At 39.2% G+C, this 19395-nt stretch overlaps 1 protein-coding gene across 36 annotated transcripts in view; it reads left to right on the top strand.

The window, feature by feature from the left end:
* BBX (BBX high mobility group box domain containing) overlaps positions 1-19000 on the top strand; it is a 138293-nt gene extending 119293 nt beyond the window's left edge. For 25 of the 36 annotated variants that reach the window (XM_050708488.1, XM_050708504.1, XM_050708490.1 and 22 more), the window contains 3 exons: positions 7290-7487; positions 8177-8369; positions 10982-14019. In XM_050708488.1, coding sequence (XP_050564445.1) covers positions 7290-7487; positions 8177-8369; positions 10982-11069 — 479 coding nt within the window. In that variant the 3' untranslated portion in view covers positions 11070-14019. Of the gene's footprint in view, positions 1-7289; positions 7488-8176; positions 8370-10981; positions 14020-17921 lie in introns of those variants that run through there. The other 11 variants (XM_035540285.2, XM_035540300.2, XM_035540287.2 and 8 more) reach the window with 5 other exon arrangements.
* The last annotated feature ends 395 nt before the right edge of the window (positions 19001-19395 follow it).

The following is a 19395-nucleotide window of genomic DNA, read 5'->3' as shown; positions in this document are numbered from 1 at the left end:
TAGTCTTTGACTGCTTTGGTCCCTTATTTCCCTGTCTGCTTTGACTCCATTAGCTCCTGGCTCCAGTTGATCATACTACCTTACTCAAGTACAATGCTGTTTTACTGTTATTTGGTATCGCCCTTGATTACAGTTTCCCTGCTCCAGACTCTGTGCAGCAGAGCTGACAAAGCAAGGGTAGTTCTGCAGTTGGCCCTGAACTTTATCTGCCACTGCTTGTAGCTCTCTAGTCCTTTGGTTGCTCTTATCTCCATCCCTTCCCTATCAGAGACCGTACTGTTTACCCCTTGGCCATATTTATTTATGTCTCTAGCTGCTCTCCCTCTGATTTCCATCTGTCTGGAGCTCTGCAGACTGTGGCTGGTCAGAACATGAGAGCTGGTTTCTGCACCGGTTCTCAGGAGTACGCCTGCCATCCTTGAACCAACCCTCCCTCTGTAGAAATCTTAACCAGCTGCCTGTTTGCCTCCAATTGAAGATAATATCTACAGGGTTTTCTTGTTTTAAGTTCTGCCTCAGATCTGCTCCGCCCTCTACACTGCTGGTAGTTCTCTGAAGTCTTTTTCTTGTTACAGCATTCTGGTCCTGCACACCCATACACTCACAAGTCCCAGGGTTGTTTTCAAGTGTACAGTATGTACAGGATTACAACTTAGCCTGTTTTCCTGGGCCTTTTTTTTCTTCTTCCCACCCCCTAGTCATCTTCTCCATGCTATCCAAATCGTCCACAATGGAGTTCTCTCCTACATCATCCCTGAGATATAGCAGAGCCTCTCTGGTTGTTCTTGCTTAGGTAGCTCCATGAATTTCTTCCTTTTTTTCCCATCCATGTCTGTCTCTTTTTAAGATAATAAAATGACAATCTGTATCTCCAGTTCCCCCAGCTATCTTTATGCTCAATCCTTTTCCCTAAGGCTTGATCACGTCATTTCTTCTCCTTTCCTGATGCTGTGTTTTGTATCCTCTGTGGTACACTTGCACTGTTTTTCCTCATAGGCTCTGTCAGCTGTGCTGCATTCAACAATGCAAATATTTTTAAGTTACTTATTCTTTTTCGTTGGTTTTGTAAAACAAACGTGTTGCGAGAGTTGCTCATGAGAAGTAACTATCGTGCTTCCACACCAGAGTGAAAAAAGACATCATACATTAACATAGTTCTTACTGGGTGCCATTCAGAATCTTGTGTGGCTGAATTATTAATAGACCACGGAGAGAAATTAATATGAATAAATAATGAATAAATAAAAATTAAAAAACAGTGTTTAAATTCTCCTATAGGAAAAGAAACAGCATTTAAGACAAGATTGAGTAAAAAATATTTATATTTTAAAATCTGTCGATACAACATGAAGCTAAGCAAAATGATTAGAAAAAACAAACCTAAAAGAAACCAGCCTGTTTTGATATAAAGTGAAGCATTCAGTATGATCAAAGATTCAAGCCTCACAAGTGTTGAATACCCTGGCCTTATTCCAACAAAACAGAGGCATGTCCTTGGAAGTTAAGCATGTGAATAATGTCATAGCGTCTAAACATTAAAGATGTCTGTGCATTTGCTGGAGTAGGGCCAGTGTGCTGAGTTCATCCCAAGGCTGAAACAAAGGCATGAGAAGCTTGAACCTACCAGTCTTACACAGCCCACGTGGAAATCATCAAAGGAAAGACACTGGATGTATACGTTGGAGGGGAACTGTGTTTTCTCAGAGTGAAAATCTGGGGTCTTGCCTGCTGTAAGCGTACGGTGTGGTGACACAAAGTGGAGTGGTTATCAGCCAAGTGCAGTGGGGGTATGGCCTCGGCATATGGCAAACAGCCTCACCTAACATCGTAGTTTCATCAGTTCCAATGCAGTGTAGCCCTAAAATATTTGAATCCACTATCCCATGTTCTGCAGCACTCAAGCTGAGAATACCAGCATGTTCATTTAAATTAAAACATACAAGGATTAGTGAATCAAATACTAAAATGAAAATTCCTCCTTCTTTCTGGGGTTAGTTTATACTTGCGATGAATCACAAGTGTATATGTAAGGTTTTTATGGGGTTGATTTTTCTGGAGGAAGAAGAGGCTTGGGTATTCTGATAGCTGGAGGGAAGACACTTGGAAGGGTTGCTGTCAGCAGGGGTCATGCTAGATTCATCCTTTTACAGCTGGAGAAATGTGAGTATGTGTGTACAGACCTGTGAAAGTGTGTGTGTTTTGAATGAGCACTTCTGTCTTACAGACAACAAATGCACTAAAGGCACATTTTGAAATGGCTGGATCATGTTATCCAGGCTTCTCTGCTTCGGGTATCTGAGTGAATTCTGACTTCATGTAAGCGCATTGTATGCAGCACCACCAGTGCAAATCACTGTATTATGAGTTTACAGATGCTTACAGAAATATACCACATAAAATACCAGTGGATGTGCCACAACACCTGCTCCTATCTGCCTTCTTGTCAGGGGATGTCACTGTTTGTTAGCCCCACTCCTTGCTATGGTTCATTATGCCTTCCTACCCCATGAGTGGTATTGCAGCAGCAACCTGTTGTCAGAAGAACTGCATCTTCCACCAGGGTGTAGGTCAGTTTGCTGTTGTTTCCTAAGCACTGGTGAAGAGAATGCTACTTGAAGCTTTGCTCCCTACCTTGCTAGGCTTCCCCTTTTTAGCTTAATGAAGATGATTAAACCATTACAGCCTACCTTCCTTTCTTCTTACTGGCATGCTTGGACCCACAAGAACATTTATTTTCCACTAGACGTGGTTAAACTGCAACTCCTGTTACAGTTGGGCATTGTTGAAGAAATTGTTTTAAATTCGTCTGGTATCTTCCTGATGTTCAGTGTAAAAAGCTTGTCCTCTTCTGTGGTTTGCTGAATGACTTGAACTGACATCATTTTTATGGTCACAAAGGCAGCTGATAGCTCTTCAGTTTTGAGTGAGACCAGTAGCTATTCACTGGGCTCTTCAATTCAGCATTTTTAACATAGACCTGCCTCTGTGATTTGAGTACAGGTTTGGCACTAGCACTTCCCAAAGGGACTTCTGTCTTACCCTACCCATCCTTGTTTAGCATAGCGTTAGGAGAGAGATGGGTTGAAGGCATTCATCAGTGTTCTTGATACTACTTCAGCTGTTTTCGCTTTGATTGCATATTATTATTAATTGCATATTATTATACTGCAGCATTAAAATTGGGATTAGCAAGAAACTTCCAATCTCCAGCTGCAAGCTTTACAGAAATACTGATAGTTGACATAAATGAACAATGTCAGAGCAGAGTCAGGTTTTTTAAATCCTTGCCTTCCAGACTGCACTCTACAACCCAAGAAGAAACCAAGCATAGCTGAGGGGGCGATAAGAGGATTGCGTGTACTCTGCAAACCTGTAGAGTAGAGTAGACTGTCCGTGCTAACTTTAAACAAATCTAGCTCAGGAAACGATCTAGCACAGAGCTCTAGATGCTTTTCTTTCCAAGTCATTTTTGTGTCCATGGTATAAGTATGCTGAAAGGTCCAGCTCTTCATATCATGCTCAACTCCTCTTGTAAAAAAAAAAAAACCATAGAAACCATAGAAACCATAGTAACCATAGAAATCTTTGCAGGACTGAACACTATCTGCAGGATCTCATTTAATTTCTAGGTAGCGTTTTCCTGAAAATCTACAACATTCTTGAACGTAGCACAGTGCAAAAACAGAAGGGATATGAAATGGATTAAAGATACGATTAAAGAAAAACAGAGGGAATTAAACTTATTTAGCCCTGTCCTTTCTGCACTGAAAAATAAAGGTCTGGTTTAAAGCATTCATATGGGTATACCTTTGTCAGTGGAAGCAAGGGATTGCTCTTTCTCTCAAAGGAAACAGAATGAAGAATAGGTTGGCTACTCAGTTGTTGAAGCATGGACTCCTTTCATCTCTGGAGTTTAATGCAAAGGGTCTTGTTGGTGAAGCCTTTAGTCTTGTATGATTTCCTCTGAGTTAGGTTTTATCTCTGCTTGAATAATAAACTGCAAAGAATATAATGAAATAATTTATCATCCCAATTTCCACCAGGACGGGTAGAGAAGAAAAATCCTCTTGAGGAAAGCAGTTCTTCCCTTCAACACCCCCTCTTCTTACACACAGGAAAAAAAAAAAAAAACAGCAGACACCACCCCACTCATTCATTATTCATCCTTAATCCTTCCCTATTCAAGTTGTATGGCAGCAATGTTATGATGAAGTGATAAAGAGCTTACTCCGGAGGTAGAGGAGGAAATAATCATAGAGGACTCTCCTATGTCTGATTTCAAGGATTGAAAAACCTTAAAACATGGAAAGGGAATACACTTAACAACATTCTGAATTTGTCAGTCACCTTCTACTATTTCTTAGTGAAATGCCCAGCTATCGTGTATTCCTTCAACTTCATCTTTTACAATTTTTTAAACCATTTTATGTCTTTAATTTTTTAACTACTGCCTCTTTTATTCTACCTTTCAAGGCTTTATGTTAGCAATTTCTTGAGCCTTTTGGATGTCTACAATGTGAAAAATAAAACAAATTTAAAAGATAGCTGTCTGTTGTATTGACCAATCAACTTAATTTCTAGTGACCTGACATAGCTCATAATATACTACACATGTAGTTAAAAACATCCATGGGTTTCTTTCTATCAGATGTTGTTTATTGTTTAAAATCATGTCTCTAATATTTTTATTAAATGTAAAAAAGATGGCTTGCATTCCTAAGATTAAAACCATTATAAACTCAGTCAAACTAGAATTAAACAGCACTGTCAAAGTAGTATCTAATTAGAGCAAATCCCCAAATCATAATTAGCAAATACTGTTGGACTACAACCAAACCATTACATTAATACATAATCAACACTTATGAATTCCCAAATAAGAAATCTAGAGAGAAAGCTGCCCATTTAATTATACATTCCAATTAAGATTTTGGTCTCAGTCAGTACAGTAAGCGTATCTGAATATCTCACTACTAACCACACTGAATTACTTGAAAGTCACATTTATAGTCATTGGTGCTTCTACTTAATTGGACTGTTATACGGCAGATCTCGTTGCGATCGCTCCTGCACTCTTTAAAAAAATTTATAACAAAGCTCTGTTCTGCAAAAGTTTAGCATATTTGGGTAAACACTGAGAAAATCTCATTGAAGCTCTGTGCTTTTTTCAAAATAAAGGTCACGCACAAATCCAACAAATCCTTTACACAAGAAGATAACGAAGATGGATTTAAGAACATAAATGAATTAAGTTTTGGAACATTCCCAAATGCTTTTATACACACGCTAGATCTGATCATATTCTTAAACTATAAAACATTAAAAGGAAAACAAGGTCCCACTAAAAAGAGTGAAGGGCAGCAGATAGCAAGACAAAAATGTGTTATATCTATTCTCTTCAGCCAGTCTGCATGCTCACAGCATTTAAAGAAGCTAGAAAAAGGTAAGAGTTTATAATAGCCATATCTAGCCAGTACGTAAACAGTAAACGTATACTGAAATAGGGATGAAGTCCGTGCAGATTGGTTGGCTGTTGTACATAATTTGTGAGATTTGTGCTCCTGCATGACGTGCCCAGTCTCAATACAGGAGATGGGTCTTGTTCAGTGCTTAACCCTTCTGAAACAGCAGTGGCTGGCACTCCAGCTTGAGTTTTGCATGTCATTTTTTGCTTGTCCTGCCACCCATAAAGTGAACAAATGGGTCTTAGGCATTTCTTGAAAATGGGAACAAAGAATGAAAGAAATGGTGGGGGAAGAGAAAGCTAAATGTAGACACGATAACAGCAGTGAAAGGACTCTTAAAAAGAGAGAGACTGTAACCTGATGGGTAGTAAAGAAAATAATGAGTTGAAAGTGCTGCAGAGGAGAGAAGATGCAGGCATTAGGAAAAATTATGTAATCGTTCAGAAGGCAGTGCATCTGGGAAAAAAGCAACCTGAGGACTTGGTGAAGATACCATGAGTACTCCTAGTTTCAAAACAGGTTAGAGAAGCCTCAAAGAAACAGCCTGGGCATTCCCTTTGTTGCCAACCCTGTCTTTCTGTAATCACAGATGATGTAGGCCTCATAATACTTTTATTACAAGAGAAAATCTGTCCCACATTGAATTTGTGGACTAGTGATACCCTGTGGTATCAGCAGTATGGTTTATTAAATCACTGGAAATCACAGAATCATAGAACAGCTTGGGTTGGAAGGGACCTTACAGACCACCCAGTTCCAACTCCCCACCATGGGCAGGGACACCTCCTACCAGACCAGGTTGCCCAGGGCTTTGTCCAACCTGGCCTTGAACACCTCCAGGGATGGGGCACCCACAGCTCCTCTGGGCAGCCTGCGCCAGTGCCTCACCGCCCTCTGAGTGAAGAATTTCCTCCTGTGGCAAGCAACTGATGACTGTACACTTATCTCAGACTTCAGAAATTTAAGTACTGCCTGCTTGCAGTACATTTAAAGTACTGCCTGCCTGCAGTACATTGCTGCTTGGCCAATTTCTGCATGAATAAGAGTAAAATCAGTGTCTAGTCAGGTGAAAACTTGTGATTGTGTTCCACTTCAGGATGGAAAGTTGCTTTGAGGTGCCAACGCTGGTACTGTTGAAAAAGATTCAAAGTGTTCCTTTCACACTCTGACTTTATGTAAGCAGTGTTTCCATCACAGTATTTTATCCCATGTTTACTTTCCTTTATTCTCATCTTCAGATGCAATCTAGTTCAGCTTTTGTATTTGTTGCCTTTGTTGGCTTTTGTTTGTTTGTTTGTTGTTTTGTTTTTTGTTTAAGCTTTATTGTTTTATAGAAGGCAGCATTTCCTTCTGCTTCAGGGAGACAACACAGGGTAGTGACTATAGAGAGAAGTCTGAGGGTTATTCAGGAATTTCTGAATTCTGCTTGTGATTCTGGCTATGAGCTAAGATAAGCTTATGTGAGGACTGTAACCATTACTGTTCCTTAAATGCATTGTGTCCACTGGCTTCCCATTGGCATCTTCTGTTGTAGAGCGTTTTACACTGACTGATACCATGCTCCCACTGAAATGCTGCTGCCTGTCTCACAGTTTCTTTTGTAAATGTTAGAAAGTTGAACCTCCTAGGACATCTTTAGAAGCTGTTGCTACTATTCCCCTGCAAAACCCTGCAGCATCCAGATGAAATCTTGTCATGGGTTATGCTCAGAGTACCTGAGAGGGAAGGCTTAGTACATTATATGGACACTTAAAAAACAGTAAATGAGCGTAGCCAGTAGTTGAATTATTCTACATTTAAACGTGCATTTTTGTTCTTTTTCAGCCATATTCTTAGAAGACAAAAATTTCAGTGAGCCTGCCTGGAAAAATAAAATTTCTGTATCTGCCCTAAACACTCCAGAGCCAGCAATGATGCACGAGCCTTTAGTTGGGAGCCAGAAAAGGAAAGCAAGGAAAACTAAGATCACTCATCTTGTCCGAACAGCAGATGGTCGAGTGTCACCAGCAGGAGGGACACTGGGTAAGGAAATGATAGTTTAAATTTTGTTAAAGTTGAATAGTTGGAGATGGTATGAGAGTACAACCAACTTATCAGGGAAGTATTGTTCAGCCAGCACAGACTCAGACCTGCTCAGAAAGGTCATTCAATAAAATGCAGACATCGATCAACTGGGAAATCAGTGTGTCCATTACGTCCAACCTTTTTATTTGGCTGCCCACATCTGTCTTCTCTTCCTGGATATTTCTCTCAGAACCACGAGCTGATTACGAAGAGAAATGGAAAACAATTAAGTTTCATTGTTTCTTTCTAGTCCAGCGAAGAAATTATACTGCAGCTAGTTACACGACATAAAAACTAGTTCTATAATATGACAGTCAGTAGCAAAGCCCTTGCAGGAGTCCTCAGCAGTTAAGATAATCTTTCAGGACTTCTGCATCTTAAACACACACAGAGGCACAAGCTCTCTTGTCTGACCCAAAGGATCAAACTCAGCTGAATCCAAAGTCAGTAAACTGCTTCATAAACCTCAGTATGCTTCTGCCGGTAGCTTGGGTCAGAAGAGGTTGCAGCATGAATAGGATTACACTAGCAAAACCGAAGCCCTAAAGGTAAAGATGCTGTTAAAACCAGACTGGTCAGTACATGGATGTGCTGCTGTGAACTTAAGGGCTGTCTAGACTCGCAAGCTTAACTCTCTTTTGTTTCAGAAGAGAAGCCTAAAGATCTGCCACAAAGTAGTCTTCAGAAAGCCTCAACTGCAGAAACAGATTGCAACAGTGAATGCTCCAGAAATGCAGAGACAGAAGAAAATCATAGTATTACGTCAGATATGCCAGCAGTGTCTGCGTTTTTTAGCTTAGCTGCTCTGGCAGAGGTAGCAGCAATGGAAAATGTACACAGGTATGGTTTTATGGTTTTCTTTTCTCATTGTTGCCACCGTGTTTGGAAAGCAAGCAATATGCAGTGTTTAATTTGGCCTGTTTCTTCCTCCAATGCTTTCTCTGAATGTGTGTTTTCTACCACTAGCCTCATAGTATTAACTCTTCACCTACATGACAATGTAATCTATTTCAATAGTCAGTAAAATGATCCTCCGCAGTAAGCTTGCCTCCCAGTTTTTGTATATAAACCATTTGATATGCTCCTTGAGATCCTAATGATGAACAGTTTCTAATTTTCAGACACCATTTGTCAGATAACAGTGGACTTAAGTAGTTATTGCATGCTGATTTGTACGTCTCTGTGGCCTAAGACTGCTGAGAGAATTTCATATAACTTCAGCAGAAGTTCTTATTCTGAACTTGACTGAATGAAGCTAACTCATTATTTTTACTCTTCTGCTTTGCTGTGTAGGAGGCAAAGCAGCTGCAGCATGTCCTCAGGGCAGAACAGTTCTGGGTGATGGAACGGCATGTTTCTTTGGGCTGGTCCTCTCGGTGTAGGAGCTAGGCCATCTGCACAGATAGTATGGAGAATGCACAGGTTCCTTAGGCCCGTTGGGTCAATTCAGATGTTCAGATCCTGCGTTCTAGACCTGTGATAGGAGGAAACGAATGACGGCAAGTCCTCTATGGCTCTTAATTACCTGGTGTTGTTCTTTGGTGCTCCACTGTGTTGGAGATGATGCCCCATCCTTTTCAAGAGTGGAAAGTCAGTGAGGAAATCCTGGGCCACTTTGAAAGCATCACAGCCTCTGCAAATGGCATGTCACAGATTGCTGGCTACCTAAGAAACTCCACAAGTTTTCTCTCAGTTTCTCCCAGTTTTGCAAAACATCTTTCTGCTATTAAGACAGCAAAAGTATGAACTCATTTCTGTCTTCTTCTGTGGTTAGAAGGCACAAAGTGAGCCTTGGGGAAGGGACTTCTGCTATCACTTGCAGCACTGTGGTTTCATTGATTTCCAGTGATGGTATGACAAGAATTGCACAAGAATGGCAGGATTTGCTTAGTTAGGCTTTTGTCTTGTTTGTACTTCTAAAAAGTTTTGTGTTCCATTTTTCCCATTTTTCTCCTCTAGAGTGAAAGTCTTGAACTAATGCTTTACATACTGTTCGGGTCCTTCTTACCTAGTCCCATGTTTTGTCATCTCATTATGCAGTTATCACAATGCAGCACCTTCCGTGAGGCCTGAAAACTCCTGACTTGCAAATGTCTTAACAGCTGGTGCAAATTCCAGCTTCTAATCACCAGGGAAATGAAAACAGGGACTCTTTCCCGGTAGCAGTTTAGCCGTACATCTCTGGCAGACTTGGCAAATCAAAGTCGAAACAGAAACCTAAATCTGATGGGCTGGATGCTTTGCTAACTTCTACTCTGTTGACTGTTTGTTATCTTTGCAGCTTACTTCTTTATTTCCAAATAACTGGAAATGGGAAGAATAGCATTAGAGGTTTGCTTGATGTGTTTTTTCAGCATCTGAATTCAATTATTAAATAATTTTGCAAAGCCTTAGGCCTTGGAAGCCAGACTTCTTTCTAAGTGTAATTAGAGCTTTTCTGGAAGTGACAACATGGTTTTCATTTGAATGTTTCTGTTTAGCTCTGGGTAGAGTGCCCTGGTTAAGCCTTGTGAGTGCCCTGGTTAAGCACTTGTGAGCCTGAGTTGCATTTTGTGCTAAGGCTACTTCACTGCACTCCTGGTGTGCAAAGCACGTTGGTGCCCATGTTTCTGCAGAGGTCTTAGCTCTGCCAGAGTGAGGTAAAGTGGTCTTTGTGTAAATAAGAAGCAGGCCCCAGATTCACATTGCTGTAAGTGACACATAATGTAACGAAAATAGAATCTGACTTGAGAGATGAGATAACAGGCGGTGATGTGCTTTGTGTATGCATTTTAAAAAGCAAGCTGCAAAGGAGTTCTCCCAAGTCCATCTGCTTCAATGACTGATGTTGATTTCCAGCACGTAATTCTGGTGCAGTTTATTTTTACAATATCCTGTGCCAGGGGATCATTTGTAAATTAACACTGCTCTAGTAATGAAAGAGATGTGCTGGGCTGATGAAGTGTTAAGTCATGCAGCTTGGACTAATCCCAACATGTAACTCTGCTGGTGGGTATATTTCCATATTGCTTAAAAGCTGGCTATTGACTCTCATTAACGTGACACACGCCTCTCTGCATTTGCCATCTTTTGCTACACATGAGCTGCACTCTCCGCTTCTGAGGGCTGAAGCCACTCACTTAGAAAATGAGTAACAGCACTTGTGTGCTCATAACATACTCTTTGGCCATACATTTTGTTTTGGGTAGTCAAATACCATCAAGACTTGGTTTTGCTTGACTTTGCATTGTATTGCAGGTTGTCCTCGGGATATTTTCTTACCGTTGCAGGAATACCTATAAAAAGAGTGCATAACCAGCAGTATGTGGACACCTGTAGCAGTAGGGAGTTACGGTGTTGTAACATTGGGTGTTAAACCATATCACATGCTGCTTTCTGTCCTCTCTAGTCTGATAAAAGCAACTCCCATGCTCCCAATAATGATGGGTGGCTTTTCTTTTCTTCTTTTGCAGAAGTCAGAGGGCCACACCTCTCCCACATGATGGACAGCCAAATGAAATGTCTCAGGCTCCAGTGCTTATTTCCTGCGCTGACCAGTGAAGCTCCACTTTATTGTAAAACATTGTGCTTTACCTAATATCCTAGCCTTGTCTTTACCAAGGGAAGCTAGTCAGTCCATGTGATGGAAACTATAGACTGCAAGCAAGTGCTTATTGCTCTGAGTGGCCCAGAATTCACTGGAAGCCAGACATTAGCAACTTGGGCCAGGTCCTCAAATCGGAACCCAGTGTGTAGGAGGGTGATATTACTTGTCTGTTAATGAAGAGAAATGGAATGATCCCAGAGCTTGCTTTCTATTGAAGGCTTTTAAACAGTAAATAGGTGGTTGATGTGAAGAAGGCTGCCTTTACTGTTAGCTCACACAGCATCTCTTTTACCAACCAGAGAGTATGGCAACTAGTTTCATATAATACCTAGTTCAATGAAAATGAAAAAAAAAAAAGAAAAAAAAAACAACAACGAAAACACTGACGCACTGCACTAGTTATTATTAGATATTCTTAGTCATTTTTGTACATGAAGATTTAAGTTCTAAGATGGTTTATATTAATAGGTTATGCCTACGTTTATATTGTAGAATGAATTTAAAACCTGTTCCAGAGAACTCAAGGCAGCCTGGACAGATGTACCATTGTTAGCGGTGTTTGGGCAGCCACGTGGTCCAGATGTTCTGCACTTTTATATTCGCCACCAGAGTGGTAGAGTTTACTGGCAAAAATTCTGACAGGCTATGTTTGGGTTTTGTTTCTTTTTAATTTAGCTTTGAATAACCAGGATGATGTGCATTAGAAAAAGGAGTGGTGTATGGAAAAGAAAAATACTGCAGATAATTGACTTGTCTTTTATGCCTTGGAGGGTTCCTTTATTTTTGCATAGATATCTGAGTGACTTGGTGAAACTTTCCTGTAAACAAAAAGTACTGCAAATATGTTTTTCAAAAGTGACCTTAGTATTATTTCACCATTCTGAAGAACCTAAAAGCATGACTTTTCAATATACATGTACACTGATACACGTACCTTTTACATTTTGCAAACACTGGCGTTGTTGTAGTTACTATGCACAGTCTCAATCGGCTTCAGAGTTTTTATAAAGGGCCAATTACGGTTTATGTTGGTCAAGGGGCAAGTTTTATGCAGATAAACTACAACTGAAAAATAATGTTTGACTGAATTCAGACTACCAAACAGATCCATCTGCCAGTTTCTGTCTTTGCTTATGTTGAATTTTTGTGGTTTGCTCTCATAAATACATCCCAAAAGCCAGGCCAAGTGTATCACTTGGCCTGCTATCTTCACTATTTTGACTTACACTATTGTATAACCAAGCATTGATTCCTACCAACAGATGCAAAATGATCACTAGTAACTAATCTAAAGCTACAAATTCAACAGGGTACTTCTTCAATAGCACAAGATGTTTCCCTACTTTTTGCATTGTAGCACAACAATTTACCAAATTGGACTCCAGCAATAATTTTCTATTAGTCTTCGTCATACTGGCTGAATTTTTGATAGTATTAGATTGAGTTTGAAGTTCTTTGAATTAAGTCTTTAAAAGATGCGAGTTTACATCATTCTATCAGGCATTCTTATTTATACTTGACTGAATTGATAATGTGTTTTGGGGTTATTTTGTAACTAATTTGATGTAATAGCCATATGGACAGTAACTCTATTAATGCTTGCTAGGTTTAGCCTTTCATTGTTGTAGTTAAGTGAAAGTCTTTGGTTCATTGTTGGGAAACAACATAAAACATACCACACAAGTTGTAACAAAGGATTAAAGGTTTGACATAGGGCGGACAGCTTGGAAAGTCTCACTAAAACGGCACCATCAAAGATGCATGTGTTAGAAGAAGGGAACAACAGCAAAAGAACAACAAAATTTAAGAGCAAATGAGTCAGTGAAAAGGCTTTTTAAAAATTCAGGTGAATATATGACTAAGAGCCCCTCAAATGCCATTGCAGCCTATGGCAGTATTTTTAATAAGATTTTATTAAAGTTTTATAAGTTATTTTAACAAGACAGGAAAAAACTTAAGACTTAAAACTATTGGGTCACAGCAAGGTGGCTGTTGGAGTTTTGGACCACTTTATAATTAGCTGAAATCCAAATATGTTACAGTGCAGGCCGTTCACGTTGACAATGGTACTAACTTATTTCTCTAGAAACCTTTAGAGTAGATATATTTTTGTCAAAGCACCCCATTCTTCCTCAATTTAAATTTCAATATTGTTCCTGAAGATATTTCTGTATATTAATGGTACCTTTTTTAAAAGAAACAGAAAATTACTTTTTTCTATATGAATTAATATCTCACTTGATCTGCTTTTCCTTGACTTTCCCTTAGAGAGGGGGTAGGGTTGGGTCAGTTTACTGGATATGACTGTTTTCAGATACTTATAAACCTTTTTGTAGATATGCTTAATTTTTAAGCGATTAGGCACTGAGAGTAGCAGAAATCCTGCAAAGCTTTATAGTTCACTAGGCATTTGCCTTTGTTGGTTCTCTGAGTGACGTCTTGATTTCAGTAGCTAGAATTTTCCCTCAATCTACTAGAAGGGGTATCAGTATTTTCAGGTAACAAAGTCTGTTAGCACAACAAAAATTTCAGACCAATATCTTATTGTATTGGGGGTTGGGTTTTTTCCTTGTTTGTTTTGTTTTAATTTTTATTAATTTCAGCTGCTTTCATTTTGGAAAATCATATTGCTATTGTGTGTACTTCAGTATACCAGCAAACACTGTTACCCGTTAACACATTGTCCACAAATGCCTCTAGAGAAGAAATTGTTGCACCTTATGTATATCTCAAGCAAACCAAAATATGCTTTTCTGCTTTGTTTATTCTGAATATGTTGTATCATACTTTACTGAACCCATTTTAACTTAGCTAAAGCTATCAATATTTATGCATTTCACATTATTTTCTGGATCTGAACCTGTGTATAAATCTTTCTTTAAAAAAAAAAAAAAAAAAAGAAAAGCAATTACCGTAGTCGTCCTCTATCACTTATCCATGGGAGTGGGGAATCTTGTCTCAAGTGTAAAATGCAGTACTGTCCCAGTTTTCCTTAGTTTTTATTTATTTAGTGACCTTTGATACTTCATATATAGTTTTGAGGTATACAGAATATATTGTCATAGCCGAAGCTACAGATCTAAGCAGCTGGGAGAAATTTACTGTAATGTCTTCTTAATTGTTCTAGTACTGTATACAAATATGGGAAAAATGTTCTGCAGAACATTTGAGATGCAGATTCTTATCCCCACAGTAGGTTATTTTCCAGATATTAGACCAAATCAATCAAAAACATCCATGGTGATTACTTAATGCTCTGCATATGGCAGGAATTACCCCTTGAATGTGCTGTGATTTCAGAAATAGAATATATTTATTTAAGATGACTGAATGCTCTTTTATACTAATACAGTATCCCAAAGTCATGTGCAAAAGATTTCTCATTAGTTTGGGTTTCTATTTTATAGCATTGGTGCATGACTTTCGACATTGAAGTGATGAGCATTGTTGTTGGAAAGGGGCACAGGAACAAGGGATACGTAGAAGCACGTGAACTGGCGTTCAAGTTCCACCGTTGGTCTTTACTGTTTGGGTGAAAGAGACCTTTGTAGCACAAGGCTGAGGAGCACTCTGCACTCTGTGTCGAGTAGAAACCCAAGGGAGCTGTAACAGCATCAGAAGGAGGGAATGCCTTATAGTTTGGATGCCGTCTTTTGGAACAGGATATTAAATTGAAGCAATTTCACTTTCTGCTGCCTGTTTAGCTACTGTACAGATACTGGAGCAGGCTGAAGGCTACGGTTGTAGACATGGAACAGCAAGGAGAGGATATAAGGAAAGCTGGCCTTTGTTCTCAGTAGGGTGAAGTTGTGGCAACAAAGGGAAGTTAGGAAAAAAGATATATATGTGTGTGTGTGTGCGTGTGTACATTCTGCAACATAAAAAAAATAGTAGGAAAGACAAAAACATCTTGGGTCTACAAGAGCCTATAATGTATGTTGATCCTTTGAGTGCACTCCCTTTTTTGAATGCTGAGTCTAATATGGCTACCTCTCCTAAAAGACTACTTTCGCTAACTTCCATTTGCTTTCAGGCTTGATCATGTAATCTTTTCAGCCACTGATACCATTTGTATATCACTGTATGCTTTACTTTCCAAAAGCAACGTTTATACAGAGCTGACAACGTAAGGCTGAATATACAGTGGTAGCCAAACTGTGTTGCTGGAGCATTTTTGTTTAACCTCTGCCATAGTCATATGGGTTGCAGGACATGAGCCTGCTAGTTGGCTCAGCGAGGTCGGGTTTTGTAACAGCAGAAAATGCAGTGCTCGTCGGGTTGGACTTCAGATGTTCCTAGTGGTAATGCAGTAAGCCAAATGCTGCTCTTGAAAATTATTCTGGAGTTTACGTTTGCAATCCTAATTCCACAAGGAAACATAACTGTGCAACTTTTGTGTTGTATACCGTACATCATCCACTAGATGCTGTTTGTTTGCCGTGCTTGTTTGCTAGATCATAGAGTTCATAGGTCTGTTTGCCATGTTTTGTACTATTTGTGGCATTCTCCTTACCTTGTACATATTGTGGAACTATCATCCAAGGCTGCCAGAACGTTGAGTCATTTTCAGGACACTGAGAACCGTGAATGAGTGCATTTAGGCTGTGAAAGAGTTTTTTGCCTCCTCCCCTGTATTTCCCAATAAAAAGGCACAGTGAGGTTTATTCTCTCACCTAACTACTATTATAATCATTTATATACTCAGTATTTTCTACTGAATCGACAACTTTGACGAAGCTTATAAAAATGGATGTATATTTTATGTTCACCCACTGATTCTTCTAAGACAGACACCTAGGAAGACTTGAGATCTCCGCTCAGCAACACACCTAAGCTTCAGCATAAAACCATCTTTATTTGAGGGGTAACATTGTTGTTTGCACTGTGACAGTGCAGGAGCCCCAGTTATGGACCACTGCGCTCTCAGAGTTGAGCTTGGGCTTGCGTGGTGTTTCTGGGCAAGGCATGTTATTTTACCTAGGGTCTTCATTGGCACAGAGTTTTAAAAACACATGCAATAGCGGAACATTTGTTGACTTCTTCCAAAGAATTATATTGTAATTTCTGGGTCTTGACTGTTACCGTATACCAGCAGACCCACAGTGTACTCTACTGGAAAAAATACATCTGCTGTCACAATGTACAGGCTAACTAACCGGGCTTCTGAATGTAATGGCCTAATCTAATCTTCTAACCCGTACAACTGAAACTTTATTTTCTCCCATGCACTGCAACGCTTTGATCAGTGGTTTGAAGGTGACAAAAGAGAGAGAGAGGTGTGTGTCTGTGTATGTATATGTGTGCACACACACCTTAGTGTGCAGTGACTTGCAAGACATTACCTCTATAAAAGCATTCCCATGTTAGTTCGTAAAAAAACATGAGGTTTCTCAGACAACAGTTTTCAAACTTTCTTGGTAGATTTCATTCTCTTTCTTTCACGTTACACCATAAGGTGTGATTTCAGAAATGTCTGAAAAAAATTCAGATGCTATGAAAACCTTCTTCCTCAGCAGTGCTTGCTTTCCACAACCGGTCTCTGTTGACTGCTCTAACACAACTGATTTGCTCTGATCTCTCTTCCTAGGGCCCAATCCTTCAACTTTTACTCTCATACATAATTCCACTAAATTTTGACCCAGTATTTGGCTTTATTCTCTCCAAAGCTTGGTGTAAACATGCCTTATAATAGTTCATCTCCATAAGTGGTATAACGGAGCTACTGCTTTCTTAGATGTGTGTAGTTAAAAGTCAATAAGCACATTTATAAAATGTCATACTCTTCAAAAACCTCTATCTAATTCGATATTTTTAAGTGCACATGTTAAGTCATGTGTATAACATGCTAAAGTACATTAAACTGTGATCATGAAACTGAAAATATTTAATAAAATATTTGAAATATTTGAAAAGGACCTTCAAATAGATTTCTTCATATTCATTCTATTTTGGTTATCTAGTGTGTGCCTGTAAACAGTTTCCCATTTAAAACTAATGATTGCAAATAAATACTATTAAAACAGAGCTTCTTTGATACTTCACCTGCTTTACTATCAAGTGATTGTTTACTTTAACATATGGCTGAGTTAATAGTATTTGCAGAATTTTTTTTAGCTAGAGTATGAATTTGTTGTTTTTTTTTTTTCTTTTTATACTTAAAAAGAAACAAGCTCATTTCCCACCTGGAAATGGAAGATGCCAAAAACCGGTGGAGGATCCTCATAGCTGTAAGCTGTAGTTTCCCGTCAGATCATCCATTCAAATCTACATGACTATAAAAACGCTGCGTATTTTACGATGAACCTATGCCCATTTATTCTTGCTTAAACATGGGAGCTTCCGTTTTATATGTTTTAAATTCTGAGCCTGGTTCAGCACTTTTGACATTGTTGGAAAGATCCACAGACAAATAGTGCCACAGAATTCATTGGATTTATACTGGCATAAAGCTGGAGATTGTGGAATAGGGAGGGACAGGACTCAGTGTAGTTAGGCTGTGGGAGAAGAGTTTGCCTTTTCTTCTTAAGCTTTCCAGGTTTCCACTTTGTGTTTTTGGATTTTTTTCTTCACGCAACTGGAAAGCTCATTTATAGCCCACACAAGTATAAATGAAGTCATCTCACATAAAGAAGTCTTTGCTATATTTTCGGTCTTTGGACACGAAGAGAACTTCCTCAGAAATGTCTTCTGTTTTAGAAATAAGTAGTAAACATCATCAGTATTTAAACTTAAAGGTCCCCACTGCTTTGGAAACTTATTTAACTAGGCCTCTGTTCTACCCCTATGTTTTACCTTTCTTTGTTTAGGCTGGAAAATTAGACTGTGGGAGATCTTGTCTTTTCCTGTCCTTGGACACCTGAAGAATGCTTGATTGCAAGGATCACAAGAAGACCCAAGTACAGCCTGCATGAAACCAGTAGAAACCAGTTGTTCACCTGGGAGCAGAACTCGTCTCTGAGTCAAAAGTAGCAGAAGGGAAGCCTTTACTCTTTGGTTTGTTCGGTTTGCTTTTTTTTTTTTTTTTCTGCCAATTGTGTGCCATTTACTCAGGGAAGAAGAAACGTATGCAATCTTGCACTGCCTTTACTGGGTATGCATCAGTTGTCTGCAGAGAAATACTAGGAATGGAGGAGCTTCAGCATTAAAGGCCATGTAGTGATCACACTTGGGGAAGGGAGAGAAGAGCTCTGATGCAGCAAGAAAAGAAAGCTGCAAGAAATCTCACAAGTGAAGATATTCTCTCAGTATAGTATGCCCAGTCAGGGACATTGAAGTCACTGTTTCTTTTTTTTTAAAATTACCAAATTACCTTAAAACTTAGTCATTTTCAATATTCAAACTCCCACCTTTTGTTAATCTGCTCTCGTTTTGTTCTTCCAACAAAGCATCTGCATAATCTGCATAATGCAGCTCACTCTCAGCACATCCAGATCTGGTTTGTTTACCCAGCTCTCGTGTTGCTTCTTGCAGCTGCAAGGCATTACACTGGCACTCTTTTACCTGTCAGGTGAGACAAGTTTCCACTTGGAGGCACAGGTCAGAAAGACATCCTCCTCCTGCTAAGGTGGCGTGCTTCTGCCAGGCATTACGACATTCTCCATTGATTCTATTTGTTAGATTATTACCATTTTTCATCACATTTTTTTAACGTGCAGCTAATCCTGCTCTGAAGCAGACCTTTCTATTTTTTTTAAGTGTGAAAATAGTAAGTGAGGCGCAAATTATACTTGAGCATAGCATAACCATTATATAGCGCGTGGAACTGCCGGTTCTTCAGGAGGACACTAGCACTTTGTAACAAAATACAAGATAACGTTTCTATATCTGCTGCAAAGTTATGTTTTGTTTTGTTTTCAAAAATAAAACCTGTAAGATATAACGCCTACCATCTATTCAGTGTGAACTTCTTTTTGTGGACTGCTCTTGGCACAGAAACAGTAAGAAATTGAGCTCTAATACAGTTGCACTTAAAATGTGCTCTAGATTTCAGCTACCTTGCATTAGTTACTTCCTGACAAGGGAAGGTGCATTAGATCTTCAGCAGAAGTAAACAAGCACAGGATGTACCTGTCTGTACCCCAGCTGAAACTCTGGTTGAAAATCCAGTCTATATAAATCAATACCAAAAGTTTGTTCCATACAAATAAATAATTCAGCCTATTTGTTGGCCTGTGAAATAAGAAGAACTAGTTGAAATAGACCCCAAAATCAAACCAGTTACATTGGCAAAAAATTTGTTTTGCTAAGTGCAAACACCTAGTACTTTAATTCAGTATATCT

The sequence above is a fragment of the Cygnus atratus genome, chromosome 1, assembly GCF_013377495.2.
Source record: "Cygnus atratus isolate AKBS03 ecotype Queensland, Australia chromosome 1, CAtr_DNAZoo_HiC_assembly, whole genome shotgun sequence".
NCBI classification, from domain to species: Eukaryota; Metazoa; Chordata; class Aves; order Anseriformes; family Anatidae; genus Cygnus; species Cygnus atratus.
The sequence above is the reverse complement of the archived record's forward strand: the minus strand, read 5'-3'. Positions and strand labels throughout refer to the sequence as shown.